The 16,241-nt window shown below is 44.5% G+C and overlaps 3 protein-coding genes across 3 annotated transcripts in view; 1 reads left to right on the top strand and 2 right to left on the bottom strand.

The window, feature by feature from the left end:
* Window positions 1-172: 172 nt before the first annotated feature.
* On the bottom strand, window positions 173-4,695 carry RAB13 (RAB13, member RAS oncogene family). Its single transcript, XM_029226759.1, has 8 exons — window positions 4,438-4,695; window positions 2,690-2,750; window positions 1,791-1,851; window positions 1,474-1,551; window positions 1,279-1,368; window positions 1,093-1,158; window positions 935-988; window positions 173-739 (listed from the first exon to the last, which is right to left on the bottom strand). Exons 1-8 carry the CDS (start codon window positions 4,559-4,561, stop codon window positions 662-664), a joined length of 612 nt encoding a protein of 203 aa, XP_029082592.1. The 5' UTR covers window positions 4,562-4,695; the 3' UTR covers window positions 173-661.
* A 3,002-nt stretch (window positions 4,696-7,697) lies between these two features.
* Window positions 7,698-9,290, top strand: RPS27 (ribosomal protein S27). Its single transcript, XM_029229099.1, has 4 exons — window positions 7,698-7,758; window positions 8,049-8,157; window positions 8,725-8,835; window positions 9,206-9,290. The coding sequence occupies exons 1-4, from the start codon at window positions 7,753-7,755 to the stop codon at window positions 9,232-9,234; spliced, it is 255 nt and encodes an 84-aa protein (XP_029084932.1). The 5' UTR covers window positions 7,698-7,752; the 3' UTR covers window positions 9,235-9,290.
* Window positions 9,291-9,582: 292 nt separating this feature from the next.
* Window positions 9,583-16,241, bottom strand: part of NUP210L (nucleoporin 210 like) — a 75,402-nt gene continuing 68,743 nt past the window's right edge. The window contains exons 33-38 of the mRNA XM_029229098.1: window positions 16,060-16,209; window positions 14,117-14,367; window positions 13,402-13,606; window positions 10,494-10,595; window positions 9,915-9,989; window positions 9,583-9,816 (exon numbers count right to left, since the gene is read on the bottom strand). Of these exons, the coding sequence (XP_029084931.1) occupies window positions 9,716-9,816; window positions 9,915-9,989; window positions 10,494-10,595; window positions 13,402-13,606; window positions 14,117-14,367; window positions 16,060-16,209 (884 nt within the window). The 3' untranslated portion in view covers window positions 9,583-9,715. The remainder of the gene's footprint in view (window positions 9,817-9,914; window positions 9,990-10,493; window positions 10,596-13,401; window positions 13,607-14,116; window positions 14,368-16,059; window positions 16,210-16,241) is intronic.

Here is a 16,241-nt window from a genome sequence, read left to right as displayed (position 1 = left end):
TGCTCCTTATTTCCCTCATCAATTAAACAGCTGGGGAAGGGAGAGCTGTAGGATTAGGCATCCCAGGAACTCAGCCAGATTCAAGCAGACCAACAACCTCAGAGAGACAAGAATTAGGTTTATGAGTAGAGAGCAATTCCGACAATGATGAAAGTTACCCAAACCAGGGACGTTTGTGCAAATGGTGGCCTTTAATACTGAGAAAGACCATGCAGAGTGACAGGATAGGACCAAACCTTCAGACGGTGGTGCTGAGCCAGCCTCTCATAGGACCCTAAAGCCTGCTCCAGTAACAGAATAAGTCAATTATTTATTTACATTTATATTTGCCCTGGAAACCCAGAGAAGGTCTGAGGCTTAGGGCCATCGATCCTTCCTTTCCTCCTCCCTCTCTTCCTACCTCCTTTTCACCTTCTTTCACTTTCTCAATTCTTTCCCTTCTTCTTGCCTCTCCTTCCCTCTCTAGTCTACCTCCTTCTTTTCCTCTTTCCTCCTCACTCCTTCCTTTTTTTTCTTCTCCATATTCTCCCCATTCTTCCACCATCTACCCATCTCTATCTCTCCAAGCCCCACGTGCTACTTCTCCCCTGCCCGGCCCCTTAGCCCTGCCTCCCTCAGGTTCAGCCTCCAGGCTTAGGGCGGATAGGCAGAAGGGGAGTCCTCAGCCCAGGGAGCACTTGTTGGTGTTCTTCTTGTCACAAGTTTTCAGGTCAGTGCTGGGGGGCTTGTTGCTGTTTCCCTAGAGGGAGAAGGGTACAGAGGTCAGGGTGAGAATGCCTAGCTGGGGTCTGGGGTCACCCTCGTGGGCAGTCTTAGCACTGCTCTCCTTGTCAGTTTTTACTCCCAACGCGCACGTGCACAACACGCACACGCACACGTGCACACACACACACTCACATGCACAGTTGTACTTAGCCCAGCAGAACCAACTCACTGATCTCCGGCCTCCTGACTTGAGTAAGATGTCCCGGGCCAGGGAACTGAAAGCCTAATGGGGAAAGTAGAGACTGATCAGAACAGGTTGGAGGGGAGGATAAGTCTATCTTCCAATACCTCGTCTCTTTGAGGGATGAAGGATGCGGTGTGTCTCACCTCATCTACATTCATGCTGGATTTAGCACTTGTCTCGAAAAATCGGATTCCATGCTCCCGAGCCAACTGCACAGAGTGAAGCGGTAAAAAGAGAGTTGGATGAAGGGCAGCAGCCGAGTCCCTGCAATCTGGCCTCATATTGGCCCTCCTGGCCCAGTTCTAGAACATTGCCCAACCTGCTCTTACCTTATCGGCCTGCTCCTTCTGGACCTTCCTCTTGGCCTCCATATCACACTTGTTGCCCAGTAAGAGGCGCTCTACCCCAGCCGAGGCATTCTGGGACAAGAGGTAAGAGTAAAAGTTGGGTCCTGCTCATTTTCACAGTCTCCTTCATCCTCCAGGTTCTACCCAATTCCCCTGTCTCTCTGGGAGGGTCCTCACCTCCTTGATGCTCTTCATCCAGTTCTGAATATTCTCGAAGGATTTCTCATCTGTGATGTCATATACTAGGATAATGCCCTGGGGAATGGCAGAGTTCACAATGGAGCCTTATACCATATTCCCCTGTTTCGGCTTCCCACTGCCCTCTAAGTGACCCTGCAAATTCTATCCACAAGTATAATCACTAGGCCACATGGGGCCTTCTGCAACCCATACTGTGCCCCTCCCCATTTTTCTCTGCCCCACCTCCTATCCCTCTATATTCATACATTCTAGTGCCTCATGCCTCATCCCTTGTCCAGAACCACACTTCATACCATGGCTCCACGGTAATAGGCAGTAGTTATCGTCTTGAATCGCTCTTGGCCAGCTGTGTCCCTGAAGAAGTGGAATATTTCATGGGGTGGGATACAGGGAAGAGGTCTCCAAAGAGAGACTCCCACCCCCACCCCCTAAGAATTTAGCTTTTGCAACTGAAAGGAACAGAATTAGGAAACAGTAAAGGAAGAAAGGGATAAAAGACAGTTGAGCTGATACTGAGTGATGGTAAAGGCCTAAGAAACATATTCATTGTTTACTCTGTGCCAAGCACTGTGTATATATCATTTTATTTGTGTCATTTTATGTAATCTTCACTCTATCCTTGTGAGACATGTTTTATTGTCTCTATTTTACAAATGAGGAAACAGATTTAGAGAGGCCAAATAACTGATGAAGGTCATTCTGTACCAGAACCAGGATTGAACCACATTCTCCTCTTATCTGTTGTATCATAATGCCTCCATTAAGCCTTTTACCACTTGACACCCTTAGGGTCTCCAGCTTCCTCAGGGCAGTCAGGTCAAACCTCTACACTTGGCTTTATGGCCTCTCCACTAGACTGAGAGTCAAGTCTTAATTCTGCTATTTGCTATTTAACTGTTTAGAGCCTGTTTCCACATTATAGTTCAACAGACAATTGATCTAGCTAGACAGTTGCCAAGTTCAGAGGATGCTCCAGGTCCAGGAGAGGCAAGAGAATTACAAAAAAGCTGAAAATAGTTGAGTAAGCAGGAAGAGAGATGAAAGGACATCTGAATGAGGTGACAGAAATGGATTAGAAAATGTACTGGAAGGAGCATTGGGAAAGGGAGAGAAATGAAGCTAAAAAGAAGAGAAACACCTATAGAAGGTAAATGAGGAAGTCTGGCTTAGGAGTCCTGAGGGATTCACTCACCAGACTTGCAGTTTGATCTTTTTCCCCTCTATATCCACAGTGCGGATCTTGAAATCAATTCCTAGAGGTGGAGAGTGTACATTGAAATTGAGACATGCATATACATGCATGTAAAAGTGTGTGGTGAGAGGGACAGGAATGGAGCAGTGGCAGTGCCAGAAATTCTGCAGGGCAGGCACTTGGGAAGCAATCTTGTAGGAAGTGTAAAACTAGGGGGATTTTCTCAAAGCTGTATTTGTATAGCAAGCATATTGTTTTTACTTAGATTTTACAGGCTTTGTAGGGGAGAAGGTGATGAAAATTCTGCAAGGAGGCTAAAGGCCTCTAAGGCACTTATATTGGGTCTGCTTAGCCATGCCAGCTGACAACTCTCTCAATTCAATCTGTCTCCCCCAAAATATTACTTTCAGATTCCTTTTTCTTTCTGTTTTCTTAGAACCCTCTACTCCCAGTTCTCCCACCTACCCTCCTGGCCCTACAGGGTAAAGAGCAAGGAAAAAGGTAACTGATGACGGTCTATGTGAATTAACTAGTAGGCCAGGCTTGGAAACAAGAAAATTTGAGGCTAAACAAGATTCCCCCAAGACTGAATTAGGAGAGAGGAGCATTTTTCTCTCCTCTTTCTAACCAGAATGTCTTGATACTCTCCTTGTCTTATTTCCCAGGCCAGAGGAGATTAAGAATGATGAGAGGGGGGCTTCCCTGGTGGCACAGTGATTAAGAATCCACCTGCCAATGCAGGGGACATGGGTTTGAGCCCTGGCCCGGGAAGATCCCACATGCCGCAGAGCAACAAAGCCCGTGCACCGCAACTACTGAGCCTGTGCTCTAGAGCCCGCGTGCCACAACTACTGAGCCCGAGTGCCACAACTACTGAAGTCTGCGCACCTAGAGCCCATGCTCTGCAACAGGAGAAGCAACCGCAGTGAGAAGCCTGCGCACCTCAAGGAAGAGTAGCCTTGCTCGCCGCAACTAGAGAAAGGCCGTGCGCAGCAACAAAGACCCAACGCAGCCGAAAATAAATAAATAAAATAAATAAATTTAAAAAAAAAAGAATGATGAGAGGGGAGGAGGGGAGACAATGTTCTTAGTGGAAACTTGTGCACCTCCCCCAAGCCTGAGGAGGCTGAGTCACCAGGCTGACTCAGAGACCCCAAAAGTCCCCTCACTCTGGCTTCCTCACCAGGCTGACTGCATATTCCTGATCACAGTCCTTGGGCCACTCTCCAGCATACCCAGCCACTCTGTTCCATCTTCCCCAACCCCTATTAAGTTGAGGGGCAGGGAGACTGCAAAGTAGATGGTAAGGTGGGAATGCAATGGGAGAGTATGCAAACTCGGTGGGACAGAAAGAGGCTGGCAGAATTGGGAGACAGATGTTCAGGGAGAGGGGATACAGGAAATGTGGAGAGTGGATCAAGAGTTCTAGGTGGATGGGGGTGGGGGAAGAGGAGCTGAGAGGGAAATAAAGAAGGGTTCATGTGGTTTTGGGGAGACAAGGGAAACAGGTGGTACCAAGAAAATAAGGGGCTGACACAACTGAGGAGTAACCTGGAGGTCTCAGAGAGGTTAGAGGTTTGGGTACTATCCGGAGACATATAAGGGCGATGGGTCTGAGACGGGGTTCAGGGACTGGAGTTCAGAAGCCTGACTCTAAGGGGACTTAAAAGTGGGCCACAAGTAATCCAAGAGCCTGAGGATGAGGGCATGGGGGAGTCGGGGATCTAGGGTATGGCCAGTGGGCTCACCGATGGTGGAGATGTAAGTGTTGTTGAAGTTGTCCTCTGCAAAGCGAATGATCAGACAAGTCTTGCCCACCCCTGAGTCCCCGATCAGCAGCAACTTGAAGAGGTGGTCGTAGGCTTTGGCCATGGCGGACACTGGGGGTGCCGGGAGAGGGGTGGGGAAGCGCCGTGCACTGGTAGGCGGGATTGGAGGGTTGGCAAACAGAGCGGCCCCGGAGCCCAGGCCAGGAAGTTTTCCTCCCTCTCCGCCCAGGCTCCGGGAAAAAGGAGAGGCGGCACTCCTCTGGGCCCCACCCCCTGCCCGCCCACCCCTTTCTGCTGGCCGAGGAGGCCAGCCCGGACTTCGGCTCTCTGGGCTTTCCCTTCCCAGCCAACACTGGCCTGTCTCCCTAGCCATTTCCCATAGCTTTTTGCTTACTATCGTCCCCCTTTTTTTAAAAAAAAATTATTTATTTATTTACTTATTTTATTTTTGGCTTTGTTGCTGCGCGCGGGCTTTCTCTAGTTGCAGCGAGCGGGGGCTACTCTTCGTTGCAGTGCGCGGGCTTCTCATTGCGGTGGCTTCTCTTGTTACAGGCTCTAGGCGCGTGGGCTTCCGTAGTTGTGGCACGCGGGCTCAGGAGTTGTGGCACACGCGCTTAGTTGCTCTGCGGCATGTGGGATCTCCTGGACCAGAGTTCGAACCCGTGTCCCCTTCACTGGCAGATGGATTCTTAACCACTGCGCCACCAGGGAAGCCCCCGTCCCCCCTCTTTTGACTTCACTCTTCCAGTCTGAAGCCAGAGACGCTGGGGTGATGTGAAGTAGAAGTTTAATCAAAATGACCAGGGGAAGAGGAATTTTAGAGGAATTAAGGGAAAGGGAAGTTTGGGGGAATAAGGGTGAAGGCCAGGACAGCACTGGGAGTTGCCAAAAATTGGGGACTGATTTTTGGAGGGGCGACTCAGGGAAAACAGAATCCTTCTGGGGCAGTTCTAGAATTCTGGTGTTAGTGTTCCAAGCCCTTAGTTTTAGAATCCCAATTCCTTTTGAAAAAAGCGGGATGCCTGGAGTTGGTGGCTATTCGTTGAGTCAGTCTGCCCCCTGGTGGAACAGAGTGAAAATTAAAAGTAATTACACTATAGAAATCAGCACACACACACACACACAGAGACACACACACAGACACACACAGACACACACACATCCCAAGGCGCGCGCCGGCGCGCGCCCACACACACACACACACACGCAGACTTCACCTAGACACATTCTGGAGCTTCATTTTGAACAGTCTTTCTTCTGGGACCCTGTGTGTGAATTCTCTGACATGCCAGCTCAGGAAGACAGAGATTGGGACTACAAATGTCTGGTCTCGTTCTTTTCATGAGATCTGGATCTTTTAACACAGCCCTGAGACAGTACTCCTGACACCCCACTGAACAGACTGTGAATGTGTAGCCTTGGCAACCAGGAAGCTGAAATATGGAGAACACAGCTATAAAGAAACAAATTTATCTTTGCCTTTGGAAAAAATTACTCAAAATACCTGCTTTTCTAATAGCAGATCAGTAGAATAGTTCCTGTATAAGGATAGTGTACTGGTTGTGAGAAGGCATCTCTTGTCACTTCACTTATCCTCGTTACCTTGTGTGCCAATGTTCGTCCTTTCTCAAACACAACTATTCAATCCCCTTTTGTCCTTTATCTCACCAGCCATTATGTCTTCAAGCTGTATTACAAATCTTGAGTGTCCTCTATTTCTCGCTGGCCAAACCATCTCTCTCCAGCCCTTTAAATTACTCTTCAATGTTCATGGATTGTTCTGATAAAAATCCATCAATTCTTTTTTATTTCACTTTATTTTGTCTGGATCTGGACTCTTCATACCCAGCAATATATTATTCTTTTTCACCTCTCTAAATTGTACTTATGCTGCTGTATACCTGCTTTCACTGGAGCCTCATCTCCATAGTACTCTCCCCCTAGCTCTCTGAGCTTCTGCAACAATGCCTTCCCCCCCCTCAATTTTGGCAGGTTCATTCGGTCTCTGGTTTTATATTCACAAGCTCTTCCCTCAGCCTAGAATTCTATTCCCCCAAACTGCTGCTTGGTTGATTCCTTGTCTTTCAGATTTCAGCTTAAGTGTCACTTCCTCAGAGGTTTTTCTCACCCATCAGTAGTGTGCTGGAACCAATCCTTAGTGGCTCATGAGAACAGATTGTGCTTATCTCTTTCCAAATCCGTGTTTAATGATATCACATTGATAGTATGAAATTGGCCACGGTGGGAGTATTTACGCCATTGAAATTAGCATATTTAACCCCTCCCATATAGTCAGGTGTTAAACGTTTACCAGTACAGTCTTGACTAGAACTCACATCCCTTCCCCTATTCCATTCCTTTGGAATTAAACAGGTCCCCAGATGCCATTTGGGTCATCTTCGCCCCTCCTTTATGACAAATGGACATTCTAACCCTTTGATCATTACTGTAGAAGACCATGATTTGTTCTTCATTTTTTTTTCTCATTCCCTGTCAAGAGTGTCGATGCTGCCAAGATTAGAAATCTTGGAAAGGCGGTGCTGGTGAAAGTGTGGGGGAAAGGATGTGGGAATGTAAACTGGCACAACCTTTTTGGAAGGCAGTTTAGTAGCATACTCTGGACAATTTGTTTAATGTCTCTGGACATCACTTTCCCCATCTGTAAAATATGGATAATAATAGTATCAACCTGATGGAGTTGTTGTGACGATTAATTAACATGTGAAAAGCAGTCAGAACAATGCACAAATAAGTACTACATAAGTGAGTGATGTAATTAGTATTAGAGGGAAAGATGGAAAAGAGAGAATAAAATTTAACAATGGTTAGCCCTAGGAATAGGCTGGAGGTGTGGAAAATATGAGGACTTCCTTTTTTTATGTTTACATTTCTGAATTGTTAAAAATGGGCAAACTAAACCAATTGAAAAATAGTAAAGAAATTTAATAAGTCCCAGACATGGCTCAGTCTCGCTGTTTCCCTAAGCAGTTCCCGTTGTTAAAGTGCAGCGCGAAATTTAAAAATTGTCCATTTACCCCGCAACAGAGATCAAACGCTGACCTTAAGAAAACATGCTCACTCTCTCAACATGGCGACTCATCTATGTTCTGTCATTTAGAGACCTTCCAAAAATGGCAGCCCCCTCCTCGCCCCGCCGCCCACACACCGTGAGAGAAGGACCTTCCCAACATGGCGGCAGAAGGCCCAGGCGTCACTTCCTGCGGGACGGCGGATTTAAGGAGCAGAATTTCCGCTTTCGCTCCTTTCCGACGGTGACGACCTCCTCATGAGAACATGCCTGTGAGTTCCTTGGTGCAGGTTTCCGTGGAGATCTCGCTCTTCTGTCCGCACGCTCCCCTCACGCTGACTTCGGATCGCAGAGGGCTCTCACTTGCTCTCCGCACTTTGCAGAGGCCCATGGGGCCTCTTGCATAGACAGGAGCGGAAAGGCGATAAGATGGCGGCCCAGCTGCGCAGACAGCAGGGGCGGCGAGGGGCGAGCTCTCCCCGGTGTGTGGCAGTGGGGGCTGTTTTCGATCATCCCGTGTTCGCCGATGGTTTCTAAATCTCTGCATTTCTGCCTCTCTTAGCTCGCAAAGGATCTCCTTCATCCCTCTCCAGAAGAGGAGAAGAGGAAACACAAGAAGAAGCGCCTGGTGCAGAGCCCCAATTCCTATTTCATGGATGTGAAATGCCCAGGTGAGGAGATAACTTGCAGTAGTGGGGAAAGCACTGGACCCCAAGAAAAAAGGTATCCTCGAAACGGTTCTGATTTCTTAAAATTTGAATGTTTGAGATGGGTAAAATTTTGCATTTCAGGAACAGTGATCCATAGTGATCTCCCTTCAAAACTTTATGTGCAGACCGTAACATTTCTTTGTGTTGAGAAACACTGGAATGTTACATTGGGCTTCTGCTGTGGTCATTTATATACTTGTACCTGGAGACAAGGGGGTGGATACGTTGACCAGTTACTGAGCCGCTCCCCTCACCAAATAGAGGATTGTCTGTATTTTAACTCTCGGATAGTTTTTTTTGGATGATGGTGGTAACGCATTAACAAAAAAATCATAGGTGGGGGCAGATAGTCCAGGTTGCTTTTAAGTTGGCTGTAATGTATACCTAGAGCCAAGTAATCGATTTAGAATAGGAAAGTAAATTTCAAGCATTTACATAACATGCTTGTTTTACAGTTAATACATGACAGCATATGTTTAAATGAATAAAGGTTTGAGGAAAATAGGGTAACTCGATGTTTTTTCACAGGATGCTATAAAATCACCACCGTCTTTAGCCATGCACAAACAGTAGTTTTGTGTGTTGGCTGCTCTACCGTCCTCTGCCAGCCTACAGGAGGAAAAGCAAGGCTTACAGAAGGTAAATGGTTTAATTAATGTTGTGATTTTGGGGTTTGAATCCTGAGAGAGGTCATATATAATGTAAATTATCAGGCTGTCTTGCAAAGAGGGTTGGGTTTGATAGTCTTTTTTTTCTCTCTCTCTCCAAAAGCATAATTAGAAAGCACTAATCTCAGTGCTCCTGTCTAAGGGTGGGGTGGATGGGTGATAAAAGGGGCTTCATATGAACTGAAGCTGATGTTGTCTTTAAGTGAGTAGGTAGGAGCTAAAAGAGTTGAGAAAACTACAGATGTACGTTTCCTGTGGGTATCAGGCATCATTCTGTTTTGTGGGGGTGGGACAGGGTAAGTAGGCTGCTGTCAGTTAACCTTCGGAACTTATTCTTGCAGGGTGCTCTTTCAGACGGAAGCAGCACTAAAAGCCCCTGGAATCAAGATGAATGGGAAACCATCCGAATAAACACATTTTGGATACGTCCTGTTTATTGTCTTGTTTTACTGCTAGGAAGTTCCTACCTCACGTATTCAGGGGCAATCAGAAGAGTGGACTGTAGAGTCATTTGGGGCAAGTAAGTGGCAAATACTTAAAAAGTCCATTTGGGACATTCCTATCCGTAGGCTTATTGAATAAATCTGCAGAGCTTGGTTAAAAACTGGAATGGTATATAAATGGGGTATTTGCTTTCACTTTTATGTTTTCTTAGAATTAAGAACTGACAGTTGATCTTTAAAACGCGATCCAGCACACCACTTTAACACAAAACAGCTTAGGATCCTTTATTTACAGTTCTCAGAAGGCTTGTTTGGAGGCTTATGAGTGTAGAGGTTGCTGCTAGGCTCCTGGTCTAGAGCTAGAAATTTCCAGCCCCCTGCAGTTAAGGGGACTTGTCCAAGCAGAGGTTAGTGCCTTGTACTCCAAAGCCAATGTTGTAGCCGACGCTGCGCTGGTGGGGGTTGTGGACTCATGAAGGGAGGGGGAGAACGTGTGGATGTGTAAGAACCTAGAAGTAAAGGAGGAAGGGAGATAGATGAAGGGTGAATAAAAGTGAATGAGGATGATACCTGAGCTTTTCAGTGATAAAAGATGGTGATTCTTTACCTGGTTGTGGTGCACCTAGAGTTGGTACATAAACAACTGGAACTGTCTGTATCTTGTTTAGGAAGGCATTGTATGCTGGAAAAGGAATAAGGGAGATGTCACCAAAGAGAACTGTTTTCACTGGAGGAAGGCCTTAAGGGGGCAAGTATTGCTATAAAAAAAAAGGCTTCAAATTAAATAATTATACTTACAGGAAGTTTTTATTCAATGAGTTTTAGAGGTATTCCAACTTCTGGTTGAGAGATGGGAAATGCACGTGTAGATGATAGTACGTGTTGTGTTGCTTGAATCATCTCTAGCTATGTGTTTGAGCAAAACTAGCTATAATCTAAGGTTTAGCAGTAATTTCCACTACTGAGTGGTATTTGTTGGCCACATGCAGTTCATTGCTTCCTAGTAAGTTGGGTGGGATCTTTGGTCCACTAGTGACTAGGGTTAGGGAGGCTAAATCAGTTTCAATTGCATGTCCCAAATTAGATGTGATAAACAGCTAATTTTCATCCTCATTTAGTTTGTGAAATAAAATGAAGGCAGTTTCCAAGTCAAAAGGCCACGGTGCTGAATATAAGGACTTCTTACCTAGAAAGAGGAAAGCTGTTGGTGCCAACACCGCAAAGAGGGTAAAGAAAATCTGGTAAGAACCCATGAGCTTCTGGAGGACACGTGAATCTTCACATTGATCTACACATTGGCAGAATAAAAGAAGATTATAGTTATCCAGGACAGATGTTGCATTTAAAAACTTGTGTGGTCCTAAGAGTATCTAGCTGAAACAGTCAAAACCCAGCCCTCTAGGAAATTCTTTTGCTTCTTACCAGATAAAAAGGGGTGAACTGAACTTAGCTCCTCTTACCTTTTTTTGGTTTTTTATGTCTCTAACAGTAAATTACAATTCTTGAGTCTTATTTCTTTTCAGCTTACAAAAGAATATTTAAATTCTTTGCCACTTTAAAATGCCTGTTACCTTTCCTGTGCACTTTAACTCCATGTGACTGCTTTCCTTCACCAAGTTTGTGATAGTCTATGGTGATTCAAGGTCTCCTTTTAATCCCTCTAACCTGAATGAAATATTTTGTTGGATCACCAATAACCTCTTAAATCCAGGGGCTACTTGTCCTTTTTTATTCAGGTACATTCTGATATGTTTATAAACTTGTCCTCAATAAAACTTCAGACTGCTGTGTTTGAAGCATGCTTGGCACTTGCCTTTGGTTATTTCAAACTTTTCAGTGTCTAGAAATGAACTCTTCCCTGCTCCACAAAACTGCCTGAATTTAACTGGCCTTCCCAGGTAAACTGTCACCAGGCCCTTGGACCTAGTTCCTATTCTGCATCCCTTACATAGGCCCTCTACCTCTGGGCTCTTAACTGGTCTTACCTCTCACCAGACTCTGTTTCACAACTGTTGTAACAACTTCACACTGTTTACAAACTGCTTCACTCTGAAGACTAATTTGAGGTTGCTTATTAGTAGAAACAAGACTATATTAATCCTTGATCAGGTCCCACTGTTGGGAGTCCCAATAAAACTTAGGCACGTTAATTTATAGCACCCCTTTGTTCTGGCTGCATTGAACTAATTCCTGTCTTAGTTGGGCCCTGTCTTTTTAAAATATTTATGTATTTGGCTGTGCCGGGTCTTAGTTGCGGCACGCGGGATCTTTTTAGTTGTGGCATGCGAGATCTTTTTAGTTTTGGCATGCGAACCCTTAGTTGCAGCATGTGGCATCTAGTTCCCTGACCAGGGTTCGAACCGAGGCCCCCTGCATTGGAAGCGTGGAGTCTTAGCCACTGGACCACCAGGGAAGTCCCTGGGCCCTGTCTTAAATCTGATTTCTGCAAGTAGGGACCATGCTTGGGACATAACAGTAGGCACACACTTGTATGAATGAGCTGAAGATTGGATGTTTGTATCTAAAGACTCCCACCCAGTGTGATACTGCTTGTCCTTCTTATCTCTAAGAAGTGCAGGGGTTCTTAACTTTTTTTTTTTTTTTTTGCCATGGGCAACTTCAGCAGTCTGATAAAGTCAGTGGATCCCAACTCAATGTTTTTAAATGCAAAAGATAAAATGTAAGAATAAAGGAAACCAATTAATATCAAGAGTTGATGAAAATAGGGAAAAAACCTAATTTGTAATATACAGTTAGCAAAATGTTCAAAGGCCTAATTTGTGATACAGTAGTATGTGTGCTCTATTAAAAAAACTTGTAGCTTTAGGTCTGATAACTACTGTAATTTTGATGTAATTTTGAAATGAAATGTTTTGAGATGTGACAGTTAGAACATGAAAACATCTATGGTTTCCCTTGGTGACAAAGTCACATATAATACCGCTGTGATTTGTTGCTTATATTCATAATCAATGGAAATGCTAACTTTCAGTTAGAGGTTAATTGAAAATAAAGATGCAATTTTTTTTCCCCATTCAAGGCATGGACACCTTGAGTTCTGTCTGTGGACCTTTGTGGAGATCCATGAACTCTAGATTTAAAAACTGCTCTCAGGGCTTCCCTGGTGGCGCAGTGGTTGAGAGTCTGCCTGCCGATGCAGGGGACACGGGTTCGTGCCCCGATCTGGGAAGATCCCACATGCCGCAGAGCAGCTGGGCCTGTGAACAATGGCCGCTGAACCTGCGCGTCCAGAGCCTGTGCTCCGCAACGGGAAAAGCCACAACAGTGAGAGGCCCGCGTACCGCAAAAAAAAAAAAAAAAAAAAAAAAAAATGCCTTCACAGAAAGGACAGATTGGAGTTGAACACTTTCTAGTTGGTGGGACCCTGAACACCTCAATTTTCTCAACTCTTTAAAGGGAAAAACATCTTTATAAAGTTTTAGAAAACTCTTTAGAATCATGAGAATTAAAATGCATATAAATATGCTTAGAATATTTATTGACCCGTACAGATCGGGTGCTTATAGAAGCAAAAACCTTTCTCCCATTAGATGTACTAAGGTTCAGCCTAATTCACTCCCAGTAATTAAGAGAAATACTGTTTCCGTTGAGGCATGGGCAAGTGAGAGTGACACTTATAAGGAGGATGGTTCTCTGGCTTTCCTAATACCTCTTTACGTAACGGTTCCCATCCCACCCAAACTTGACAGCATTTCTAAACTGGGTAATGGTAGAATCAGGTTTTGGGGAAGCTAAGTCTTGGTTCTAGGGTTACCACCATTTGCCCATTGATGCACAAAGGTTTACTAAATACTTCTGAAGTAAGTGAAACATTTATCAAGAGGTTTAAAACAGGGTAAGTAGTATACTTACGAAGCTGACAAACTGACATAACATATATTTAAGTATAACATCTAGCTAGTGATAAGAAAGCTACCTGAAGGTTATATTTTATGGAGTAGGCTTAGAGAATAAAGATCCATGTCCCAGCTAGTTTGAATAATGCTGGTCAAGTGGCTGAATGTTTCCCATTGACTAAATCATAATGCATTCTTTTTGCCTCTAGATTAAAAATAGGCACCCCCAATGCTCACCTGTACCACACTTGCCTTTCATAGCTCTCACTCGCACAGCCTCAATTTGACTGGTGAGCACACAGGAAATATTGATGAAAACAGGTGATGCCATCTGCTGGAGGGAAGTGAAGTTGACTACTTTTATGGGGTAGATAGCCAGACCACGTGTGAGGGAAGAGTGCCTTTGGCCAGAGACCACTAGAACTGGGGAGCTGGGGAAGACCTTGGAGAAAAGGAGATGGAACATGTTTGAAAGAAAAGTCAGTTTTGTGTCAATACATTCCAATCTTAAACATATACAGTAAGACATCTGGATTTCTAGTTTTAGCTAGCTGTCTGACAAGTCACTTTTTCTCCCTTAGATGAGTTGAAGGATAAGGGAAGACGATCTGTGAGAATAATATAGCCTTCAAAAAAAGTTTTAAGCTAGCATTCTAAAATTGTTTCAAGCCAGCATTGGTGTAATATATATATATATATATATATATATACATACACACATACATAAAAGTATTTGTGTTATCTTCCAGACTGACAAGGCTCTTGACCTAGAGTTTGGACTCTGGGGGCCCCCCCTGGCATTGTGAAGGGGACAGATTTTCTTCATTTTGTTTAAGAATTTCCTGTGGTGAATTTTATCAAGTCATTCAGTAACTGTTCCTTTACCCTGGACTGAGAATGAAAAATCTCTTTTTCAAAACCCTGACCTGTTTTGCTTCAGTCCTTAACATACCTCTAGTTTCTCAAGAACTCTGTCCACTCCCAGTACTCTTAGCTCCCCGATGTCTTTTTTGTGGCTAAGAACCAATTCTGATTGATTGATGTAAAAGGCTGGGATGAAAGGAATGAGGATTCTTTGCATTCCATTCTTGCTACGCTCACTGACAAGCGAGGCCCAACCATAGATTGAGGTGTCAGCCGTGCTGAGGGCCTGGAGTAGCTCCTCTGACTGGGGTCGAACCTTGATTAGGCAGACATAAACCCCTGAAGAAAAGAGGAAAAACTGAGCAGGAAGGTTCAGAGGCTCTATTTAGCCAACTGGAGTAGGATAGGAAGGAAAAATAGTTACATGCAAATTCAGAATGTGAACTCAAGTTTTGAGTATTCACTATTAGCATACTGTTGGCCGCTATGGAGGAGTTTACCAAAGATGAAACAGTCCCAGGGAACCCACAATTGAACTTAAGGATACCATTATTGGTAAATTGACATGTCAGGGAGTATTAAATAATATAGTGTAAATGGAAATTAAGGTGATATAGGATGAAGTAGTCAGAGTTGGATCAGTAAAGGGTTTTGTGGAAGAAAGGCAAGCTTTGAACATGGTTTACTCACTTCTCTATCAAACCAACTCTTTATGGCCGTATTTCTGTCAATAGTATTGTTTTTCTAGTTACCCATGCTCAACCTCAGTTGTCTTTTGACATCTATTCCTTCATTCCTATATCCAGATCTTGCTAACTCGTCCTTTGAAATGTCTCACATCTGGCCCCTCTGTTAGTATTTCTCTGTTAGTCTGGTCTAGTCTAGACACTCATCAATTCATGCTTGGATCATTGCAATGTAAATTGCATTTACTAGTCTCCTTGCCTCTCATTCTTTCTTATCCATTCTGGGTACTGCCACTGTGTACTTTTTTTGTTTTGTTTTGCGGTACGCGGGCCTCTCACTGTTGTGGCCTCTCCCGTTGCAGAGCACAGGCTCCGGACGCGCAGGCTCAGCGGCCATGGCTCACAGGCCCAGCCGCTCCGCGGCATGTGGGATCTTCCCGGACCGGGGCACAAACCCGTGTCCCCTGCATCGGCAGGCAGACTCTCAACCACTGCGCCACCAGGGAAGCCCTGCCATTGTATACTTTAAACTTATTTTTGAAAACTTTTCCAGGGCTGTGTGTTGCCTGGAATGTCCTGTTCTCTTCACATCTACCTCAGTCCTAGTCATCCTTCTAAAGGTTATTTCCTCTGTAAAACCTCACACTAACTGCCAGGTTTGATGTAGATACTCCTTTCTTTCTGGCGTCCTAGCATCCCATGTATATCTTTATTCTATAACTAATCGCCCTGTGCAATTCTAGTAAGAGTTAAAAACCTTGTCTTACTCCGCTGTACCTCCAGGGCCTGTCCTGGTACCAGGCATTCTGTTTGGTGCTCAACGGTTTGCTGAATGAACCTTCCATCAGTGGTTTCTCATTACTCATACCATTCAAACTGCCTGACCTTGGAGTAGAAGCTCTTCCATGATACAGCATTGCCTATTTACATTTGACATGAATTGTCTCATTTTAGATCAGTCGACTGATTAAAGTCCTCCCAGTGTCATGCCTGTTTCTGCTTTCCACTTGTTAATGCTGTTCTGCTTGGAATATCCTTCAGTTCAGCGACATTCAAACACTGTGCTACTAGTTGGGGATAAAAGATGAATGAGACATAATCCAAGCCCTCACAAAGATAACAGTCTAACAAAGGAGAAAGTAGTAAGTTATAATAGAAAAGCATAGTATATTATAGACATGTGTTAAAAGTTTGTTGAATGGATAGAATAAAAATGCTGACTGAGAAAGATTCCACAGTTATATAGCAGATGAAACTGGAAAGTAGAAATGCAATCCAATAAGAAGGTGACATTTGCACAAATATGAAAACAAGGGGGAAACCAGATTCAACTGGTGGAACCCACCTTTCTCCATGCTGAAATCTGAATGGACATGAAAGACTTTACTTGCTGGAATGTCTAGTAAAGTATTACTGAACTGTACATGGCACAGCATGAGGGTCTCTGGAAGAAGTGTTGTTGTAATGGCCAAGGCCTGACTTGGGGTGCAGGATCCTAATGAGCAGAAAAGAGATAAATAGCTCTCA

Source organism: Monodon monoceros, unplaced genomic scaffold (genome assembly GCF_005190385.1).
Source record: "Monodon monoceros isolate NGI ecotype Baffin Bay Population unplaced genomic scaffold, NGI_Narwhal_1 Super_Scaffold_18, whole genome shotgun sequence".
NCBI lineage: Eukaryota > Metazoa > Chordata > Mammalia > Artiodactyla > Monodontidae > Monodon > Monodon monoceros.
Note: the sequence above shows the minus strand (reverse complement) of the source record. Positions and strands in the feature narration are given on the sequence as shown.